This window comes from Alexandromys fortis, unplaced genomic scaffold (assembly GCF_014885135.2).
Source record: "Alexandromys fortis isolate MF-2015 unplaced genomic scaffold, M_Fortis_MF-2015_v1.1 scaffold_86, whole genome shotgun sequence".
In the NCBI taxonomy this organism is placed as follows: domain Eukaryota; kingdom Metazoa; phylum Chordata; class Mammalia; order Rodentia; family Cricetidae; genus Alexandromys; species Alexandromys fortis.
This window is the reverse complement of record NW_026067965.1, coordinates 1913997-1931983: the sequence shown is the minus strand read 5'-3', so window position 1 is coordinate 1931983 and position 17987 is coordinate 1913997. Positions and strand designations below refer to the sequence as shown.

The 17987-nt window shown below is 45.6% G+C and overlaps 1 protein-coding gene across 2 annotated transcripts in view; it reads left to right on the top strand.

The window, feature by feature from the left end:
- The first annotated feature begins 3078 nt into the window (after positions 1–3078).
- The window catches only part of Sh3gl3 (SH3 domain containing GRB2 like 3, endophilin A3), an 88217-nt gene continuing 73308 nt past the window's right edge, over positions 3079–17987 (top strand). The window contains exon 1 of one of the 2 annotated variants that reach the window (XM_050154016.1): positions 3079–3271. In XM_050154016.1, coding sequence (XP_050009973.1) covers positions 3227–3271 — 45 coding nt within the window. In that variant the 5' untranslated portion in view covers positions 3079–3226. The remainder of the gene's footprint in view (positions 3272–17987) is intronic. The other variant, XM_050154017.1, reaches the window with a different exon arrangement.

Here is a 17987-nt window from a genome sequence, read left to right as displayed (position 1 = left end):
TTCCAGGGCAGCCAGGACTGTCACCCAGAGAGACCCTGTTTCAAAAAAAACCCCAAACAAAAGCAGAGTCATAGTAATAAAAAAAAACAGCACAGCATTGAACAGACAGAGATCAATGGAATAGAGCAGATGACAAGAATAAACCCACAGAGATTCACCCACTTAATTTTCCAAAAAGGTAAGTATACACACACACACACACACACACACACACACACACACACGCACGCACGCGCGCCCGCTGGGGAAAATATAGTATCTTTAAAAAATGATGCTGTATAAGCTGGATGTCTGTTGACAACTGAAATTAGATATTAACTTGCACCCTGTTATGGTTTGACTATGAGCTGATCCGGACAGTGTTGAACTTAAGGAGCCCAAGCAGGTAGCTCAATTGTGGGAGGCAGCAGAAGCCTTAGGAGACAGGTCTAGCTGGAGGACGTGGGTGAGCAGGGGAGTGCTTTTGAGGGCTGACAGGCCTCTCCCTTGCTCATTGCTTCCTGTCTGCCATGAAGATGAACAGCATCGTCCTCCATGTGCCCCTAGCACCATTGTGCTCATACCTTTATGTTGGTTTAATTTAGCAGTCCATACAATGAAATGTCTCTCATTATATAGCTCTTCGACAGTCAAAAATTTCAAAGAAAATACAATATTCATCATCCAGACTCTCTGTGTATATTCCATCTTTACGTGGCTTATTTTTTTACTCTATTACTTTTTCTACAAGTTTAATATTTATTTTGTTATCTTTACTCCTTTAACCTATGACTGTCTGTACTCTTTTGATGTGGGAGTGTCATATCAATCTGTTGATTTCATTGGCTGAGTAATAAAGAAACTGCTGGCCCTGATAGGTTATAAGATAGGTGGGCGGAATAAACAGGATAGGATGCTGGTGGAAGAGGAAGTGAGGACAGACTCTGCTCTGCTCCCCGAGACTCTGCTCTCCGAATCACAGACGCCATGCTCAGCTCTCCCGGGTAGATGCGATAGCTCTGCTCTCTGAGGCACACGCGATGAAGATGGATGTAGGCTAGAATCTTCCCGGTAAGCGCACCTTGGGGTGCTTACAAACATCATTAGAAATGGGCTAGTCCAGGTGCGAGAATTAGCCTATAAGGGCTAGAGTATGGGCCAAGCAGTTCTTTAAATGAATACAGTTTGTGTGTTGTTATTTCGGGCATAAGCTAGCCAAGCGGCCGGGGTGTTGGGGACGCAGCCCCGCCGCTCCTATTTCAACACTCTTTTATATTACATTTACTGACTCTTTACTCTTTTTCTTCTCTTTCCCAAGCCTATGTACATTTTTAAAACACACTGTGATTTGTTTAGAGTTCTTTTATGTCTGAATCTGTCTTTATTGTGTATCTGTAATCATTTTCGACCAGGACCACTTCTTAAAATGCTAAGCGTACTAAGACTAAGGCTGCTTTGCCTTTTGGCTCTGCCCAGTCCAACATGGCAGGGTGGAGGTCTGTTTAGGATGAGCTATGTTCACAGCCCCATTTTCAGGCACACAGCATGGAATGTTCCCTTCAAACTGTGACTTCCCCCTCAAGACAGAACAAAATAAAACAACCCCCTTGCAAACCTAATAAAACAGTCAGCCATAGAAAAATGCCAATCACCAGTGTTGAAACGGACCTGACTCCACAGAGGGTACAGGTTGAGCCTGTGCTATTTAAACTCCTTTTGGGTACCGAAGGCATCAGCAGTAGAGGATCTACCCAGCCATAGACTAGTTCAGGACAAGGAAGGGTCATCTTTCTCAGAACCTTGGGCTGGGACAGCAATGGGGACCTGTCATCTTGCTGGGCTATTGTGATCCAGTGGACACCACCATCACACCTTCTACCATTGTCTGGTGTCAGCTAGTCCTTGGCCAGCTAGGCGCAGAGTCACACTCCTTAACCTCGTCCCAAGATGCCCGTTAAGAAGATGCCCACATTTCCCACATCGAAGGAAGAACGCTATGGACTCTACACTTCCCCAGCCACTGCGGGCAAACCTAGGCACAGAGAGCTGTAGGTACTCACCCTGCCACAGTAGCAAGAAGCTACGAGGACTCAGGTGGGGGTGGGGTGGGGGGGCTGGAAGCCAGGAGCTAAGAGTCCCGGAGAAATGCAAGAGTCAAATAGAAGCCTGGTGGGCACAGGTGTGAACCGCAAGTGTTCAGGACAAGCGGGGAATGCTGGCAACCCTAGGCCAGATTTGGGGAGGGTCCATGGAGTGACATTTCTTTTAGATAGAGAGTGAAATCTGGGAGGTGCTTGTTTCAGTGCGAAACTCTGCTAAAGTGGATTACAGGCATTAGGGGCCACGGGGTCTTTAAAAGGCCAGGTTCAAGGAAAGAAGTAGACTCACTGGTGGCACATGCATGACGTAAAGTTCCGTTTCCATGACTGGGCACCCGCTGTTCAACAACAACCTCAAGACCCTGTGAAAAGGTCTTGTGTAATAGACATACCTGGAGACCAATATGGCATCTTGCAGAGGTGTAGCTGACAAGGGGCTCGGTCATCTGTGAGACTAGTGTGAGTTTATTAGTAAACCTTACCAAGTAATTCCCTCCCAGGGACCCCAAATTGCTAGAGCACACCCCCTAGCGTCCCACAACCGGCTCCCGCCCAACTAAGCACAGAGCCCGGTTTCTGTAGTGTTTCTCTTCCTGAGATGCACACCTCAGCGTTCCTTCCTCATATCACTCAGCAATCCAAAATTCGCGGGGCAGGTGTGTGTGTGTGGGGTGTGTGTGTGTGTGTGTGTATAGGGGAGATGATGTTACTGCCAGTGAGTGAAAGCGGGTTTCACATCAAGTCACAGAAAAGTAGAGAGAAAACCTCGGGTCCAGAACAGTCTCAGAGTCAGCTGCATCCCATGCTGGTCTAAAGAAGTCCGGAGAGGCTCTCCGCATCCTGGGGACATCCATCCACTAGCCTCTTTCCGGGCTCAAGCGCTCCCGGTCGCCACGCAACAATGAGGCGTGGGCGGTCCCAGCGGCCTCATTTGCATACCGCCGAGGCTCGGCCAATGGGCTGCGTCCAAACCTCGAAACGCGGTGTTGCTATCTGCGCGCGCGCGCGTGTGCCAGTGTGACAGCGCCGTGGCGGTGGCCGTGGCCGTGGGGCGCGCGGGGACCGCCCGGGGTGCCCGCTCCGCTCAGCGTCGCGGCCGCGTGGCCCGACGGAGCCCCGAGACCACCCCCGGGCGGGGCGCTGCCGCGATGTCGGTGGCCGGGCTCAAAAAGCAGTTCCACAAAGCCAGCCAGGTAGGGAGGCGCGCGGGAAGGGGACCTGGAGGCGGTGTCCCCACGGGGGTCGCGGGCCGTGAACTCGGGGTTCCCGTCGGCCTCCCTCGGGCTGGGTTTCTAGTCGCCTAGGAGGGCGTGGGGGCGGGTAGCGGTCGCGCGCTCTGTGCTGCGCGTGGTGGCGCCTCCTCCCTTGAGTCTCGGGTCTCCGGCTGCGCCCTGGCGGTTGTAAATAGGAGCGGTTTGGCTGTGGTGAGGTCGGAGGTGGTGGGCTCCGGGATGAGCGCAGGGAGGAGAGTTACCCGGACCACGACCCAAATGGGCCTTCCTCCTGACCAGGTATCTCCAGCCTTTCCGTTGGGGGTCTCCTCAGGACGTTGTACTAGTCCCCTGGCTGGGGCCCGCCAGTCTCTGCTTTGGTTGGGACTCGCCGCTGTGGTCCTTCCCTTGTGGGCCCTCTTTGCTGGCTTGGCTCGAGCTTGGCACCAGGCTCCTGCCCTGGTGATGGGGAGACCCAAAACACACACGTAAACAAACCACGCTAGACACACCTCCGCGCTGAAGGATGGCAGGTGACTCTAGTGGGGGCTTCATGAGAAGCTGCCAGGAGGTGAAGACAAGGCATTTGGGGGTTAAACACGAAAAGTAATTGTGGCTATGGGCTGTGGGAGGAAGGGCATTTTGAGCAGAGGAAGCTGGAAACAGGGACACAGAAAAAAAAAGAGGTGTGTGAGAGAGAGGAGGGGGCAAATTTACATTCTAATTCTAAAAACTACGGTTTTCTAGCAGTGGTAGAGCCTCACCAGCACCTGCGGAATTGTTGTCGTGCCCCTATCTCATCCCCAGCTTCAGTTTTGCTAGAACCCAGGTGGACAGACTGCATTTAGAGTCCCTGTCGGTGGCGATGCGATGCTCCTCCCCTGCTTCTCCCACAAATCGATCTTGAGATTGCAGCTGGCATGAGAAAATCTTCTTCTCTATCCCAGGCGGAAAGACGTGGCTAGCCCCTCAGTCCCAGCTGGTCCACAAGGAAACTGAGTGATGGCTGTTTCCAGCAGGGGACATAGGGTGGACAGTGGTGCTATTCAGGGTGGTAGAAATCCTGGAGGAGGGGCCGTTTGGGTGAGGGCAGAGATGGTGGGTCCTCTGTTTGATCTCTAGTACTTACAGAAGTCTGCCGGATATTCAGTTGTCATTGGCCTTTGGCCATGGGTGAATCCTGCACTGGGGGGGTCTGGAACTGGGAGTATTGATTTGGGGGAAATTCCAATTAAAATAGGCATTTTTTCTAAAATGGGAGAGCTGAGCCAAGTGGAAACATACGCAACAGTCTAAATAAAAACTCTAGGGGGCGCCACACTTGACCACTGCTTAGCCGGGTGCTTGTTGAGCTCAATAAATATATGTATGTAGCAAGTGAGGAATAAATGAAGTTAAGGATTAACTACGAGAGAGAGAGAGAGAGAGAGAGAGAGAGAGAGAGAGAGAGAGAGAGAGGAAAAAGAGAGAGCAGATAGGCACTTAAAGGCTGAAGTGGTTAGCATCTACTTCTGCAGAAACACTGGAACAGCCAGGAATCCCAGAGCTTCTTCCGGCAAGGCCTTGCTTGAGTAACTGTTGGCCACACTTGTAACATTGTCTTCCTTAGCCCTGGCAGGAAATGAGCCCCTTTACTTTTCATCCCCCTTCAAGGAGACCTGGGAGGGCTCTGAGTACATTCAGTCATCGTTGTCGGTGGTGTGAGTGAGTGCCTACTTAGGGTCTAAAGTAGTGGCTCTCAATCTCTGGGTCACATATCAGAGGTCCTGCATATCAGATACTTAAATTGCCATTCAACACAGTAGCAGAATTACAGTTAGGAAGTAGCAACAAAAATTATTTTATGGTTGGGGGTCACCATCACATGAGGAACCGTATGGAAGGGTCCTGGCACAGGCAGGTTGAGAACCGCTGCTCTAAATCTTTCCTTCCTTTCTCTGAAATTATTTGTACTTATTGAAAAGAGAGACATGCCAGATTCTCGCTGAACTTACCTGCATTCTGTGGTTAAAGTATTGTCTAGATATTGTTCTAGATGTTTCTGTCCTCTTCTCCCCTCGCTCCCCCAGTTCTTGTGTAGCCCAATCTAGCTCTAGCCTTGACCACACAGCTAAGAAGATGGCAAGCTTCTGAGTCCTACTTCTCTCTCTCCAAGGCTGGGCTTACGGGAGGGCAGCACCATGAACAATTGTTTTGAGCACTGAACCCAGAGCTCCATGCTTGCTAGGCAAAGCACTGTCCTGCCTGAGCCACATCCCCAGCTCAGTCATAGGCGTCTGTCTTAGAAACTGTGCAGTGTAGCCGTAGCCGGCTTGGAGAAAGTCGGTTGTGTTTAATTTATATGAGGGAGCAGAGCGGTAAGAAATGCCAGATGTTCTCAAACAACATTTTCACAGTAGGTTTTAATTCACTCCGAGCTTTCCCAAGGGCAGGGAAAGGGAGTCCCGGATGATGTCAGTGGCTAGTAATTCCCAGGGATTCAGGGCTGGCTCCTTGCCAGGAACAGCTCTGGGACCTTGGACTTAACCCATCTGGGCCTCCTTGGCTTCTCTCTCTGCTTGACAAATGGCAAGAGGATTCTGAAGTTGGGTCCCTGTGCTAAACTTGGCGGTGCTGTGTTCACAAAACTCGGAGTATACTAAAAAACACTGGACTGTGAACTTTTGAGTTTTTAAAGATTTATTATTATTTTATTAATATTTTTTTGTGCACATGCGCATGTGTGCTACATACTGTGGGTACCCGAGGAAGCCAGAAGAGGACATTGGGATCCCATGGAGCAAGAGTTATACGTGGTTGTCAGCCTCCCAATATGAGTGCTGAGAACTGAACTCAGGTCCTCTGGAAGAGCAGTAATGCTTTTAATCATTGAACCATCTCTCTAGCCCCTGGATTGTACACTTTAAATGAGCTGCATGATGTGTGAATTGTAAATACATACACACAGCCGGGCTGTGGTGGCACACGCCTTTAATCCCAGCACTCGGGAGGCAGAGGCAGGCAAATCTCTGTGAGTTCGAGGCCTGGTCTACAAGAGCTAGTTCCAGGACAGGAACCAAAAGCTACGGAGAAACCCTGTCTCGAAAAAAAAAAATACATACACACACATAGAGGTGGGGAGGAGTGTCTGTCCGTCCGTCCATCCATCCATCCATCCATCCATCTAGATACTTTGTGTTTTTGTCTTTTTTTTTTTTTTTTTTTTTTTTTTTTTTTTTTTTTTTTTTTTTTTTTTTTTTTTTTTTTTTTTTTTTTTTTTTTTTTTTTTTTTTTTTTTTTTTTTTTTTTTTTTTGAGGCAGCATTTCTCTGCTTAGCCCTGGCTGTCCTGGAAACTCACTCTGTAGACCACACTGACCTTGAACTCAGAGATCCATCTGCCTCTGCCTCCTGAGTGTATTTAAAGGTGTACACCGCTACTGCTACCACCTGGCTGAAATTCTTAAGTAACTTACTTAACATTTTTAAAAGAGTTTTAAATAGAAGCAGTGATTTGAGCTGCTAGAAGTAAATTCAACTGAGAGCTGCCACTGTGGCTTCTTTCAGCACAGCACAGGAGCAGTAAAGGTCCACGCTGGCCGTTCCCCGACCAGACTGGCTGTGCTTCATCTTATAGCAGTTTCTCTTGGCGGTAGTCACTGTTGATGAGGGAGGTCCAGGCCCTACTGTGGATGGATGCTCTGGCAGGGATGCTGTATTAATCGATATATTCTTTCCATCCCAGGACCTTCTAACCTCCTTGGGACTGGTGCCATATTCCCATGAAAGTCCAGGGACCAGTACCATCCCTTCCCTCTTCCTCTCCTAAGTCTAACCACCCAGTGTTGTGGGCTCCATGTTGCATTTACTTTGTGCTCTTATGTGGCAATGCCTACAGCCTCTGTCACTTGACCTGACAACACAGTAGGGAATGGGGAGGCCTTAATGTAGCTTTTTGGTAATCCCTTCTTTCTCTTTTAATGCATCAAGTTGAAAAAGGCCAGGTGGCCGTGAGAGGCCCTGAGAAATGCCCTTGCAGACAGTTACTGACTGAGCAGGCTGGCCATTTATGGACAAATGCTTCAGGGAAAGATGGCCCTAGTGAACGATGAGCTTCTCCAGGGAGACAATGAATGTCTTTTGTTTCACTTGCTCATTAGAGAAAGAAGATAAAAATGCACTTTGCAAAATCTATAATGATTTATTTCTTTTTCCTCTTCGAAGCATCGGAAAATATATTAAAGATGAAACATTCTTGTTGTCTTTCACACAGACTGTTTGACAAATTAATCCATAAATCTGTGCACTTTGGTTTAAAAGCCAGGGTCCTGGAGTAGATGTTCAAATCGAGTTGGTTTGGAGTTTTTAATAACTGAAAGATACAATATAATCCAAACAGTTCTTACTTTTTGTCCTATAAAGTAAAGCTATAAGTCAGGAGTCCCTTGGGATTTGCTTTTAAAGCACATTGGAAAACAGCGTTCCTTCCTACTAAGATCGGCTTTTAGGTTTATTAAGTACACCGAGTGCAAACTGTATTGCCCAGCACTGACTATGTGGAGGTGTGTGTGTCACGTATATCGGGGACATGATGACGGACGGGCAGGTTTTAGCCGGGAAATCATGTTGTTAGTGAACAGAATGGATGCGGTGCTTTAGTTTGTAGCAAGTGAGCCTGTTGTGAATGTTGGCACTCAGAAGGGTGTGGGCAGTTTGAGTCTGAGTTCTTGAAGTCTGGCAAGAGCAGCATCAGCCTGGGAAGGAAGGGTTTGTCATGGGGTGGTGTTAGCCTCTAGCTGTTCCTATTCCCAGCTCCTCATTCCCATTCTCTCTCTCTCTCTCTCTCTCTCTCTCTCTCTCTCTCTCTCTCTCTCTCTCTCTCTCTCTCTCAGACAATCTCATGTAGTCCAGGCTGGTCCCTAATTCTTTATGTCCCTTGAACTCCTGATCTTCCACCTCCCCCGTGCTAGGGCTAAAGGCACACACCATCTTGTATGGTTCAGGGGACACCCCTCTCCAGCACTGATGACTCCTGTTGTGTTCTCTGTGGTGAATCTGATCTTTGAGTCACGACTCCTCATTCATGCCTCTCCTCTGGGTTGTGCTTCAGTACTCCAGAGCGCCCCTGTTTGCTCATGTGTGGGTGTTTTACTTTGTCTCTTGGTGTACCAAGAAACAAAATACAGGTGGCTTGTTACTCCATGGCGCCTCCAAGCCTGTCCCTTCTCATTGTCTTGACCTTTGCCCCTGTGGCTGCATCTCATTTCCATCCCCATGTAGCTAGGAGTTCTCTGCCTCTCAAAGAGAGACCTCCCTTGGCTGTTCCTCCCTCTATTTTCCCTCTCCTTTATCAGCAGGTACACTGATGAAGTTAGCACCCTTTCATGGGCTTCTGTCAACCGTTTGATTTTTCAACCCATCCCAATTGAGTCTTCTCCTGTACTTTGAGGCCACGCATGTATAGGTCTTCAGTGTTCTTCATTCTGATGGCCACTTCCCCATCTGAACTCTCAGCAACATTTGGCCCGACCACCACTGTCTGAGTGCAGCATCTGCCAGAGTTCCTCTCCGCTCCAGTCAGCCGGCTGCTCCTCCGGGCTCTGTTAATGGCTCTTCATCCCTTGACTGCACAGCGCCGCACCACGCTGGCCCTCTGACTCCTGTTTTCTAGACTTGCGCTCTTTCGAGGAGGCTTACCCACATTTAAGCACAGCATATGCACTGATGAATCTCAAAACTGTCCGTCTAGTTCAACTGCTCCTCCATACAGACATAAATCAGTTCTACCTTTCCGGAAGCTCAGCTATTCCAGTTGAGATGCGCAGACGGGAAGTTGTCTGTCTCCTCTTGCAGTTTTCTACTCTGGATCTCAAACATCTGTTCAGCCCCTCATGTAAAATAAGATAAAACAAAACAAGCCCAGGACTGGGCCTTGATGTCCGTCACATCATCAGTTCATTGGTGTGGTCCTCCTCCTGGCTCTGCTCTGAAAGTGTTTCCCTGATTCAGCGGGCGCTCTCCAACTCCGCCACGCTGGTCTGCCCTGGCCATCTTCCCTGCCCCCATGGCTGTAGTAGCTTCCCAGTCCATCACAGACCTCTGAGCCTGCCCTCCTACATACAATCTGTTCACCCGCCATGGCCAGTTGCTTTTCGAAAGATACAGCTCAGGAAAGCAAAAGATTAAAAATGCTGGAGAGGAGAGGAAGTCCTCAGCCATCGGTTGCGTTTGGAATTATAAATTTAAAAAGCCCCTGTGGAGAAGAGTATGGAGCCCCGAGTTATCCAACTATTCCTCTCCTGGGTGTGTAACCAAAGGAAGGGGAAGCAGCGTGCCTGAGAGGCCCTGCACACCTGTGTTTATTACTGTCACAAGAGCCAACCTAGGTGCCTCTCGGTGGATGGAAGGCTAAAGAAAATGTGACACACATGGATTATTCTGCGGCCACAAGGAAGAAAGGAGACCCTGCCGATTGTAGTTAAAAAATACCTAACTATAGTATGTTTAGTTAAGTGAGATAAGCCAGGTAGAGGAAAACAAGTGAATGCTTTATATATCTATTGAAACACAATGTAAACTCCACTAATATGTTCAATTAATACATATTAAAATAAAAAATGCATCTAAGGCCATGCTGCTCTAGTGACTGGTCTTCACAGCTTCTAGTTGCGTATAAAAATAAAAATAGAATCCAAAGTTAAAGTTAGGCTTAAACTTAAAGTCAGCTTCCACTGTGGGAGTTGTCTTTGCTCTAATGCCTACTTGATATTAATGTAGCTAATCACTTTCACTTTGATTTCAGCCTGCCTATATTGGAATATTTGAAGTGTGTTGCTTGGACAAAGTGCGGTCAGATTTTATATTGCTTGTTTTGGTCAAAGAGGGAAGGGAGTCAGACGGAGGGGGGGGGTTTGTGGATGCAAGCTGGGTGGGATAGGAAGAGAGAGGAGGTATTGGGCAGAGTAGCCCCTGAGGATGACCAGGAAGTGTAGGAGGGGTGTCTGAGTTCCCTGTCCCGGGCTGCTGCCGCGGTCAGAAACTCACTCACCCCAGTGATGTCCCTCCTGGTGCCGGGTTCAGGTCTCCTTGCTGCTTGGGTGGTTCGTAAACAAAGGACCTACCTAGCTCGGTGCAGGCCTATATTGCTTGTTTTGCTATGGCAAAAGGTCCCGCTCAGACAACGCAAGGAAGGAAAGGTTAATCTTTGGCTCACAGTCTTAGAGGGATTCCTGTTCGTCATGGGGGCCAAGGATTGTCGTGGTAGAAGCCATGGAAGGCAGCCACTCACAGGGTACTGACCAGGAGTGGGTCCAGAACCATAGGTAAAAGGGACTTTCAAAGGCCCCCAGCGACCCCTTTCTAACAGCCGGGCCTGACCTAAAGTTGCCACAGTCTTCCAAACAATACTGCAATTTGGGGGTAAAGTGAGCCATGCTTCATTAATCCTCTCTTCCAGTGTTGCATTTGGGCCATTTACATTTAATGTAATTATTGGCATGTTAGGGCTAAAGGCTGCCATTTTAATAGATTTTTCTTGGCTCTGTTTTGAATTTCTTTTCACTTCACCTCTATGTGTGTTAGTTGAAGTTAATTTGACTTCTATGTGGAGTTTTCATATGAATGTTGTTATACAGACTGGTAGTGGCTATTCTAGGTATTATGATAAATGTAAGCAACTCATCACAGTTTACCAGTACTGTCATTCTAACGGTTAAGAGGAATGTAGAACATTTCCTTCCCTCATCTCTCATCTCCTCGTCGTTTACGGTCTCATTGCATTCATTGCATCCCCTCTGCTCACCTAGATGCACATGAAGCAGTGTTACAAACTGTGATTTAACCGTCAGAAATTTAGAAAGTTCACGAGGGGAAGCAGCTTATTGTGTCTGTGGTTTTGCTTACTGTGTTCTGTCTACCTTTTCAATGTTCCAAGTTTTTTTTTATTCTCTTTTTTGTTTGAGAGCTTGTTTTTATATCCATTTTGTCAGTATATGGGGCTAGTGGCAAAGTCTTAATTTTCTCTCAGCTGAGAATGCTTTCATTTTTCCTTTGCCTAAACCTCCCCAAGACAAAACCACCAGCCGAGGCCTAGTTGTTCAAAACCGTGAGCCCATGGGGAGTATTTTCATTCAGACTACCACATTGACTTTAGTTTTCGAGAGAGGGTCTCACTGTACCAGGGCTCATCCACTAAGCTAGTGGCCAGCTCCAGGGACTGACCTGTCACCTCCCTAGGCCGGGTTCCAGATGTGCTACTGTGTCCAGCTGTCAGCCCCCTCACGCAGCTCCTCAGGCTTGTGTGGCAGTCTCTACTGACTGCGTCACCTCTCCAGCCCAGAGCATAGGTGTTAGTGATGTATGTAATATCTTTCACAGTCTTGGTCAAATACGGCCTAACTTATAATACAGAGTTTTTATTTGACAAGGCTCTGATTTGCTCACTTAGGACTCTTTGGGGACGTTTTGGGTGGTGAGAGCAGACGGGAGGGAGGCAGTGAGGGAGGTGATGGACTGAGTGTCAGGGCCATGCAGAGTGAGCACTGGTGGAATGGTGGCTTTGTCTCTCAGCTCTTGTCCACCCTCCATGACATGATAACATTTTATATGGCACATTTGAGAATCAGTGCTTGATATGAGGGTTAAAGGCAAGTTGCATTTTCTTCAGCCCCTTCAAAGGTTTGACATCAAGGAAGACCCCCTGGTGTTTTCTTCCTGCTCTTCCCTGGAGGTGTGGTATAGAACTGAGTGTGTCAATTGCTTTCTTGGTTGAGTTTCACAGTAAACAGACTTTGAACCAGGAGTTGTGTGGATTAGGCTTTTGTTTGTTTGTTTGTATTACTTTCAAAGGTGACCTCAGGCCAGAGGGCAGGTCGGGAAGAGAGTCAGAGGGGAGGGCACACACAGGTGCTTTATTTAGTTACCTCTCATGGTGACTGGCACTGTTCCCTAGAGGGAGCAGGGGTGGACAGACAGCTGGGACCCTGAGAGGGTTACAGGCAGGTAGAAGCCGGTCATGGATCTTCCAACTGCCCTAACTGTCGTTGCTGAGTTAGTTGTATAGGCAGCCATGGCATGTGGGCTCAAATTGTTGCTTTGGCTTGGGAGAAAAAAGCCTGAAGGGTGAGAGTGGTGGGTGCTGGCAGTAAGTGGTCCCGAGCTTGTAGAGATTCACCCCACGGGGACAGATGAGCAGGCGCCGGGGATGTTGGTCACCCCGCGGGAACGGGTGAGCAGGCGCCGGGGATGTTGGTCACACCGTGGGACCTGGCAACTGCTGGGGATGTTGGTCACACCGTGGGACCCGGCAGCTGTGGGGGATGTTGGTCACACCGTGGGACCCGGCAGCTGTGGGGGATGTTGGTCCCATCAGCTTCCCTCAGCAAGGGGATGCTCCTTGGTTACCTCTCTGCGGGTGACCTTGAGTGCACCTGCTGTACCTGTTTTCCCTCATTTTTGAAATGGAGATGTAAGTCCTTCTCTTGCCATGTCTAATATGGGTTCTCTGTGTCATTGTGTGAGATGAGGTACTTAATGGTCCTGCTCTGTTCTATCACCAAGTCTGAATTTATATTATATAATTACCAAGTTTCTTCAGATTTTTATCATTGTGATTAAATTTACCAGAGTTATTAAGTGTTGTGAACTGTATCAAAATAGCAGGAGGGATGTGTTCGACTTTAAAAGATGAAAGTTGTTATTCCTTTGAGCAGAAAATTATTTCCCCAAGTTATTTTATTTATGTATTTAAAACTATCAAGTCTATCATTAAACTGCTATAATAGAAAATCAGAGTTTTAAATTTTTAATTGACACATTTGTGCATATAAGGAGGCTCTTTAATGCTTTCTTTGATGTTTGTATCCCCTGGGTAGGGATCAGCTCAGGGAATTAACACATCCATCCATCATCTTCTTCTTTAATCGTTTCTTCGAGGTGAACTCATTCAAATTCTGTCTTCTAAGTTTTTGAGATAGAGTATTGGTTCTAATTATATTCACCCTGCGGGCCACAGAACAAAAACCATATTCTTCCTATTGAACAACTTTGCATCCATTCATCCTCTTCTGCTAAGTGTGTGGTAACCATTATTCTGTTCTCATAGCATGAGATCAACGATCCATCTCACAAGGGACGCTATACAGCGTTTGTCTTCGGTGCCTGGCTTCTTTCTCTTAACATCATGTCCTTGAGAGCCAGGCATGTTTTCACAAATGACAGCATGTCTTGCCTCTTAGGGTGGCATAGTGTTCCATGGGGTGTTTGTACCATGCTGACCGGACACCGTGGTGCATGCAGCTGAGAAACTGTTCTTAGCTTTAAAAGTTTTAATGACACGGAGTCTGCATGGGTCTACACTAGGTTCTCTGCATGTATGTTGTGGATGTGTAGCATGGTGTCTTTGTGCAGCTTACAGCAGTATGGGGTGGGTGTCTCTGATTTCTTTGTCTGCTCTTGGGACCCTTTTCCTCCTACTGGGTGGCCTCATCAGCCTTGTTATGGGGGATGTGCCTAGCCTTATTGTAACTTACGTGCTGTGTTCTGTTGCTATCCCTAGGAGGTGGAAATGGAGGAGTGGATCTAGGGGAGAGGGAAAGTGGAGGGGGGTGGCTAGGAGGAGTGGAGGGAGGGGAAACTGAGGTCGGGATATACTGAAAACAAAAAAATAAATTAAAAATATTTGTAATAATGTTTTTTTGAGGAACTGGAAAGACAGGAGAGAGGAAACTTTGGTTGGGGTATAAAAACAAACAAACATAAAAGTTGGAATTAAAATTTAAATGACCACTTGTGGCCACTGGCTGTGCCAGGCCACACAGTCACTGTGAGTTCAGGGGCCAAATGCATCTGGTTTACTGTGTGCCCATGCCCAGCACCGGACACCTTATAGGCGCTTTATACAGTGGAAGCAGAGGGAGGGAGTGTCTGGCAGGGGCTCCCCACGTTGCTGGGCCATGGGGTCATTTTCTGTGTGTCTGCTGAGTTGGAGCAAGCAACAGTCCTCCTCGGACCTACCCAGTGGTGTTTGCCGGGTGTCTGTGGGTCTCACACAACCTCTCTTTCAGTTTTTTTATTTATTATCTGACTGTGCTCCGTTCTGGCCAGTGACATCCATCTGTCCCTTAGGAATTCTCGCCTGCCCTATCTCCTCCAGGGTTTTGTCAGAGCTGCTGCCAAGCAGTTGTGAGCTGCCCCACTTTCAAATCTGATCTAGATACTCGACTTTTATAGCCATCTGGTCATTCTGGGGGAGGGTTGGCCCTGAGCAGGGAAACATGACTCAGAATTCTGAAAAGACCCCCTTGTCACATTGCATCCCTTTCAAGGGCTTAGGAGATCTGAATGCAAAACCTCCACTTCCCCCAAGTCTTTGCTCCCGACCTCCCACCCCCCTTCAGCATTGTGAGCTCACCTCTCTCGGCCCCTTCCAGCCTAATTTCCTTCCTGGTGGTAGTGTTGCCTCCTGGCTTACTGCTTCCCCCTAAGTTGGCCTTAGTTCTCTGTGTGAAGCTATGGCGCCATTTTAGAGAAGAGGGTCCTTTGTGGTGGGCTGGGGTGGATGGTCTTTGTCCTCTGTTGAAGAAGCATTGTCAGTGTAGCTGTCTTCCGGCCCCCCACTTCCTCCCATCGTCCCCCCATTATCAGCCACTTCATTGGACCACAGTTAACACTGGTTCTAATTTGAGTAGTGGACCCTAATTAGTTTTTTCAAATCTCTAATAAATATTTATGACATTTGCTGAAATCAAGGAAAGAAATAGCTTTTTCAGTCTTTTGGATACACAGTCTCAAATTTCGTTTTTTGCTTTTAGGGTTTTTGGTTGGTTTGCTTGTCTTCCTGGTAACTCTTTTCCTCCAGCCTGGTCGTTTAATCTGGTGTCTTTCAGTTTTGCTTTGATAAGCCGTGCTAATGGCTTCCCTCATCTCTCTGTGTCTCTCCCCTCCTAAAATATCCTTACATTTCCATTAAGCCTGCTTTGCTTTTTGAGTTGCTTTTTCTTCTCAGACACAAAGCCCACCTTCAAGTGTCTGTTTCTTGAAGGCTCTGCCATATGTTTTCTGAGACTCTGCATATTTGAAACATCTTTTCAGTTGCCTTCTTCACGAACGACCATGTGTCTGAATATAGTAGTTCCTGCCAAGCTGCCTTCTGAGCATTCCCTTATGTATGGTGCAGGATTTGAACCTGTTTAACCTTGAAACATACCTAGCATAACTACAAGTTTGTAAATTATAGATGACTAACTACTACCTGTATTTCTAAATTATACTTTACATTTTAAATGAGTTGAATAAGTACATTTTAAATAAGAACAGAAACATATATACAGTATAACAAAATAACCTACATTTGTATCAATATACAAAATGTCTTAAAGAGTAGAAACATATAGAGTATGATCTAACAAAAATAACCTTAAATTTGTATGAATATACAAAAATCCATACCCATGTAAAATATTTGAGATTAGCAGTTGCTTTTAGTTTAAAGTAGATTGAATAATCTACGCTTTTATTCTGTCCTTTTCATATTCACCTTCTTTTTTTTTTTCAGAAAGAGATTCTTAAATCTAACCTCCCTTGCTTAGTTTCCTCCCTTACCATGATCAGTAACAGTTTGCAACCAACTGTCCTAAAAAATAACTAATATTGATAACCCACAGAATGATCAAAAACCACCCACCCTATCTCTTGGGAATGTGAGCATCATATTCTTAAAGTTTACTTTCTGTTGTCTGGGGTGTGTGTGTGTGTGTGTGTGTGTGTGTGTGAGACAGCATCTTTAGGCGACCCTGAGAAAATTGGGATAATGTTCAAGTCTTGAGAGAGCTAAATGTATTATTTATTGCTTAGTCTCTGTGTGATGGGAAAGTGTAGAACTTATCTGAAGTCTTGGCTGAATAGTCTATGAGGCTGAACCATCTCAGCTAGCAGCTTTGAAATTCTCCTGAGCAGCTGGTAGTTCAAAACTGATCTTTGGGTGGTGTTTGTCAGCAGAATTGTCATTGTGGGGCCTCATCATCTTTTTGGAGACTTCAATGGTCACTGGTAGAAAGGATCATGGTTCACTGTAGAAAGCTTAAACATTTTGAATGTCATATGCAGCAGATCTCAGGGAGGTTAAAGGACCACAATCTATTGAGTATATCCAGGGTACAGAAACTTAATTCCTAGTTATCTGATTCAGACTCAAGTCTGAAATCATGTACAGAAAGCTAGATTAAGCTAATTTCTAGAATCAGTTAGTACTCTGTATGACCATTTATATCACAACATAAAATATATGCCTTATATATTTTATATAACAGAAATTATATGTTTTTATATAATATATGTTACCACATATATTTGCACATATAATAATTTTATAACTTTAGTGATCATATTTATAATCTAAGTGACAATAGAATAGCCCCTTAATTTTGACTTTCTTCTGTCCCATATCAGGTAGCTCTTCTGACATGAAACAGAGATTTTGTATTTTCCTTTAACAAGTATGCTTAGGTTGAGAGAAGGAGAGAACATGCTCCAACTATAAAGCCAGCCTCGATTTTTAATTGAATTTGGATCACAAAAAGACCATTTGTCTTTTTATGCTTGTAGAGCGCATCAGAAACAAATATTTGGGAAGACTTATGAAATTGTATCCTGTTGGACATGCACTATGCCATTAGGTCAAGTTGCTCTTTTTCTCTGGACGATTCGTCCTGCTTCTTTCGATGACTCATTTGACTGTGGTCTTCAGATTTCTTAATCAAATGCTTGTGTTCTCCCATGAAAGACAAAACAAAACCCTGCACAGTCCTAACTTAGGAGAGTTTCTTTTTGTCAGGTTATATTTTTGTTAAGGCAAACTGTTTTTGGGCAACAGAAAAAGTATTATCTTTTAATAATAAAAATTATTAGTTTTTTTCTTTCTGATCAAATAAAAGGTATTTATTAGTCTTGTAAGTTAGTTTGGATTGAATGACCAAGCTGTTTTGATGAATTATAGCCTCTCCTAATCAAGAGGTCTTTCCTGTTTGAATCTAATCTTTATCAATCTTGATGGGGTCCATAGCTTTTCTTCTCTTCTAAAAACAAAAGCAAAACCTCTTTTCCAATGTAACACATATTCTGGTTTCCATTCTGAGGTCAACACATCTTTAAAATATATAGGCTAATTTTATTAGACAGTTTTTTTCTATTATTCAATGTCTATCTGCAGCTTTTGTTCCTTTCTCATTACCATTTAAAAATTTAAAGTTAATAAAGCTTTGTGTAATCTATCTCTGGGGATCTTTAGTACCTATCTGTTTATTAATGTATTTTTTAAAGTGTGATTAGATCTTTCTATTGCTGCTTGTCCTGTAGATCTGTGTATGGTATAGCTGTAATATGCTTCATGTTGTAATATCTAAAAAGCTGTTTTACTTTACTAGAGACATATGTAGAGCATTGTCAGTCTTAATTTGTATAGATATCCCCATAATGGTCTAATAAATGTGTAATTACAGAATAAGCCTTTTCAAAGCTTAAAGCAGTTGCCCATTAAAATCCTGAATATATATATTTTTTATATGTTGCATATATTTTAATTTTCTAAACTCTGCAAAATGAAACACATCTGTTTGCCAAATTTTATTTCTTTGAGTACATTTTGGGTCACTTCCTGCTGGTAATAGAGTTTGATTATACAAAGTGAAGCATGATTAATAAAAACTCAGAGTCAGAAATTGGGGT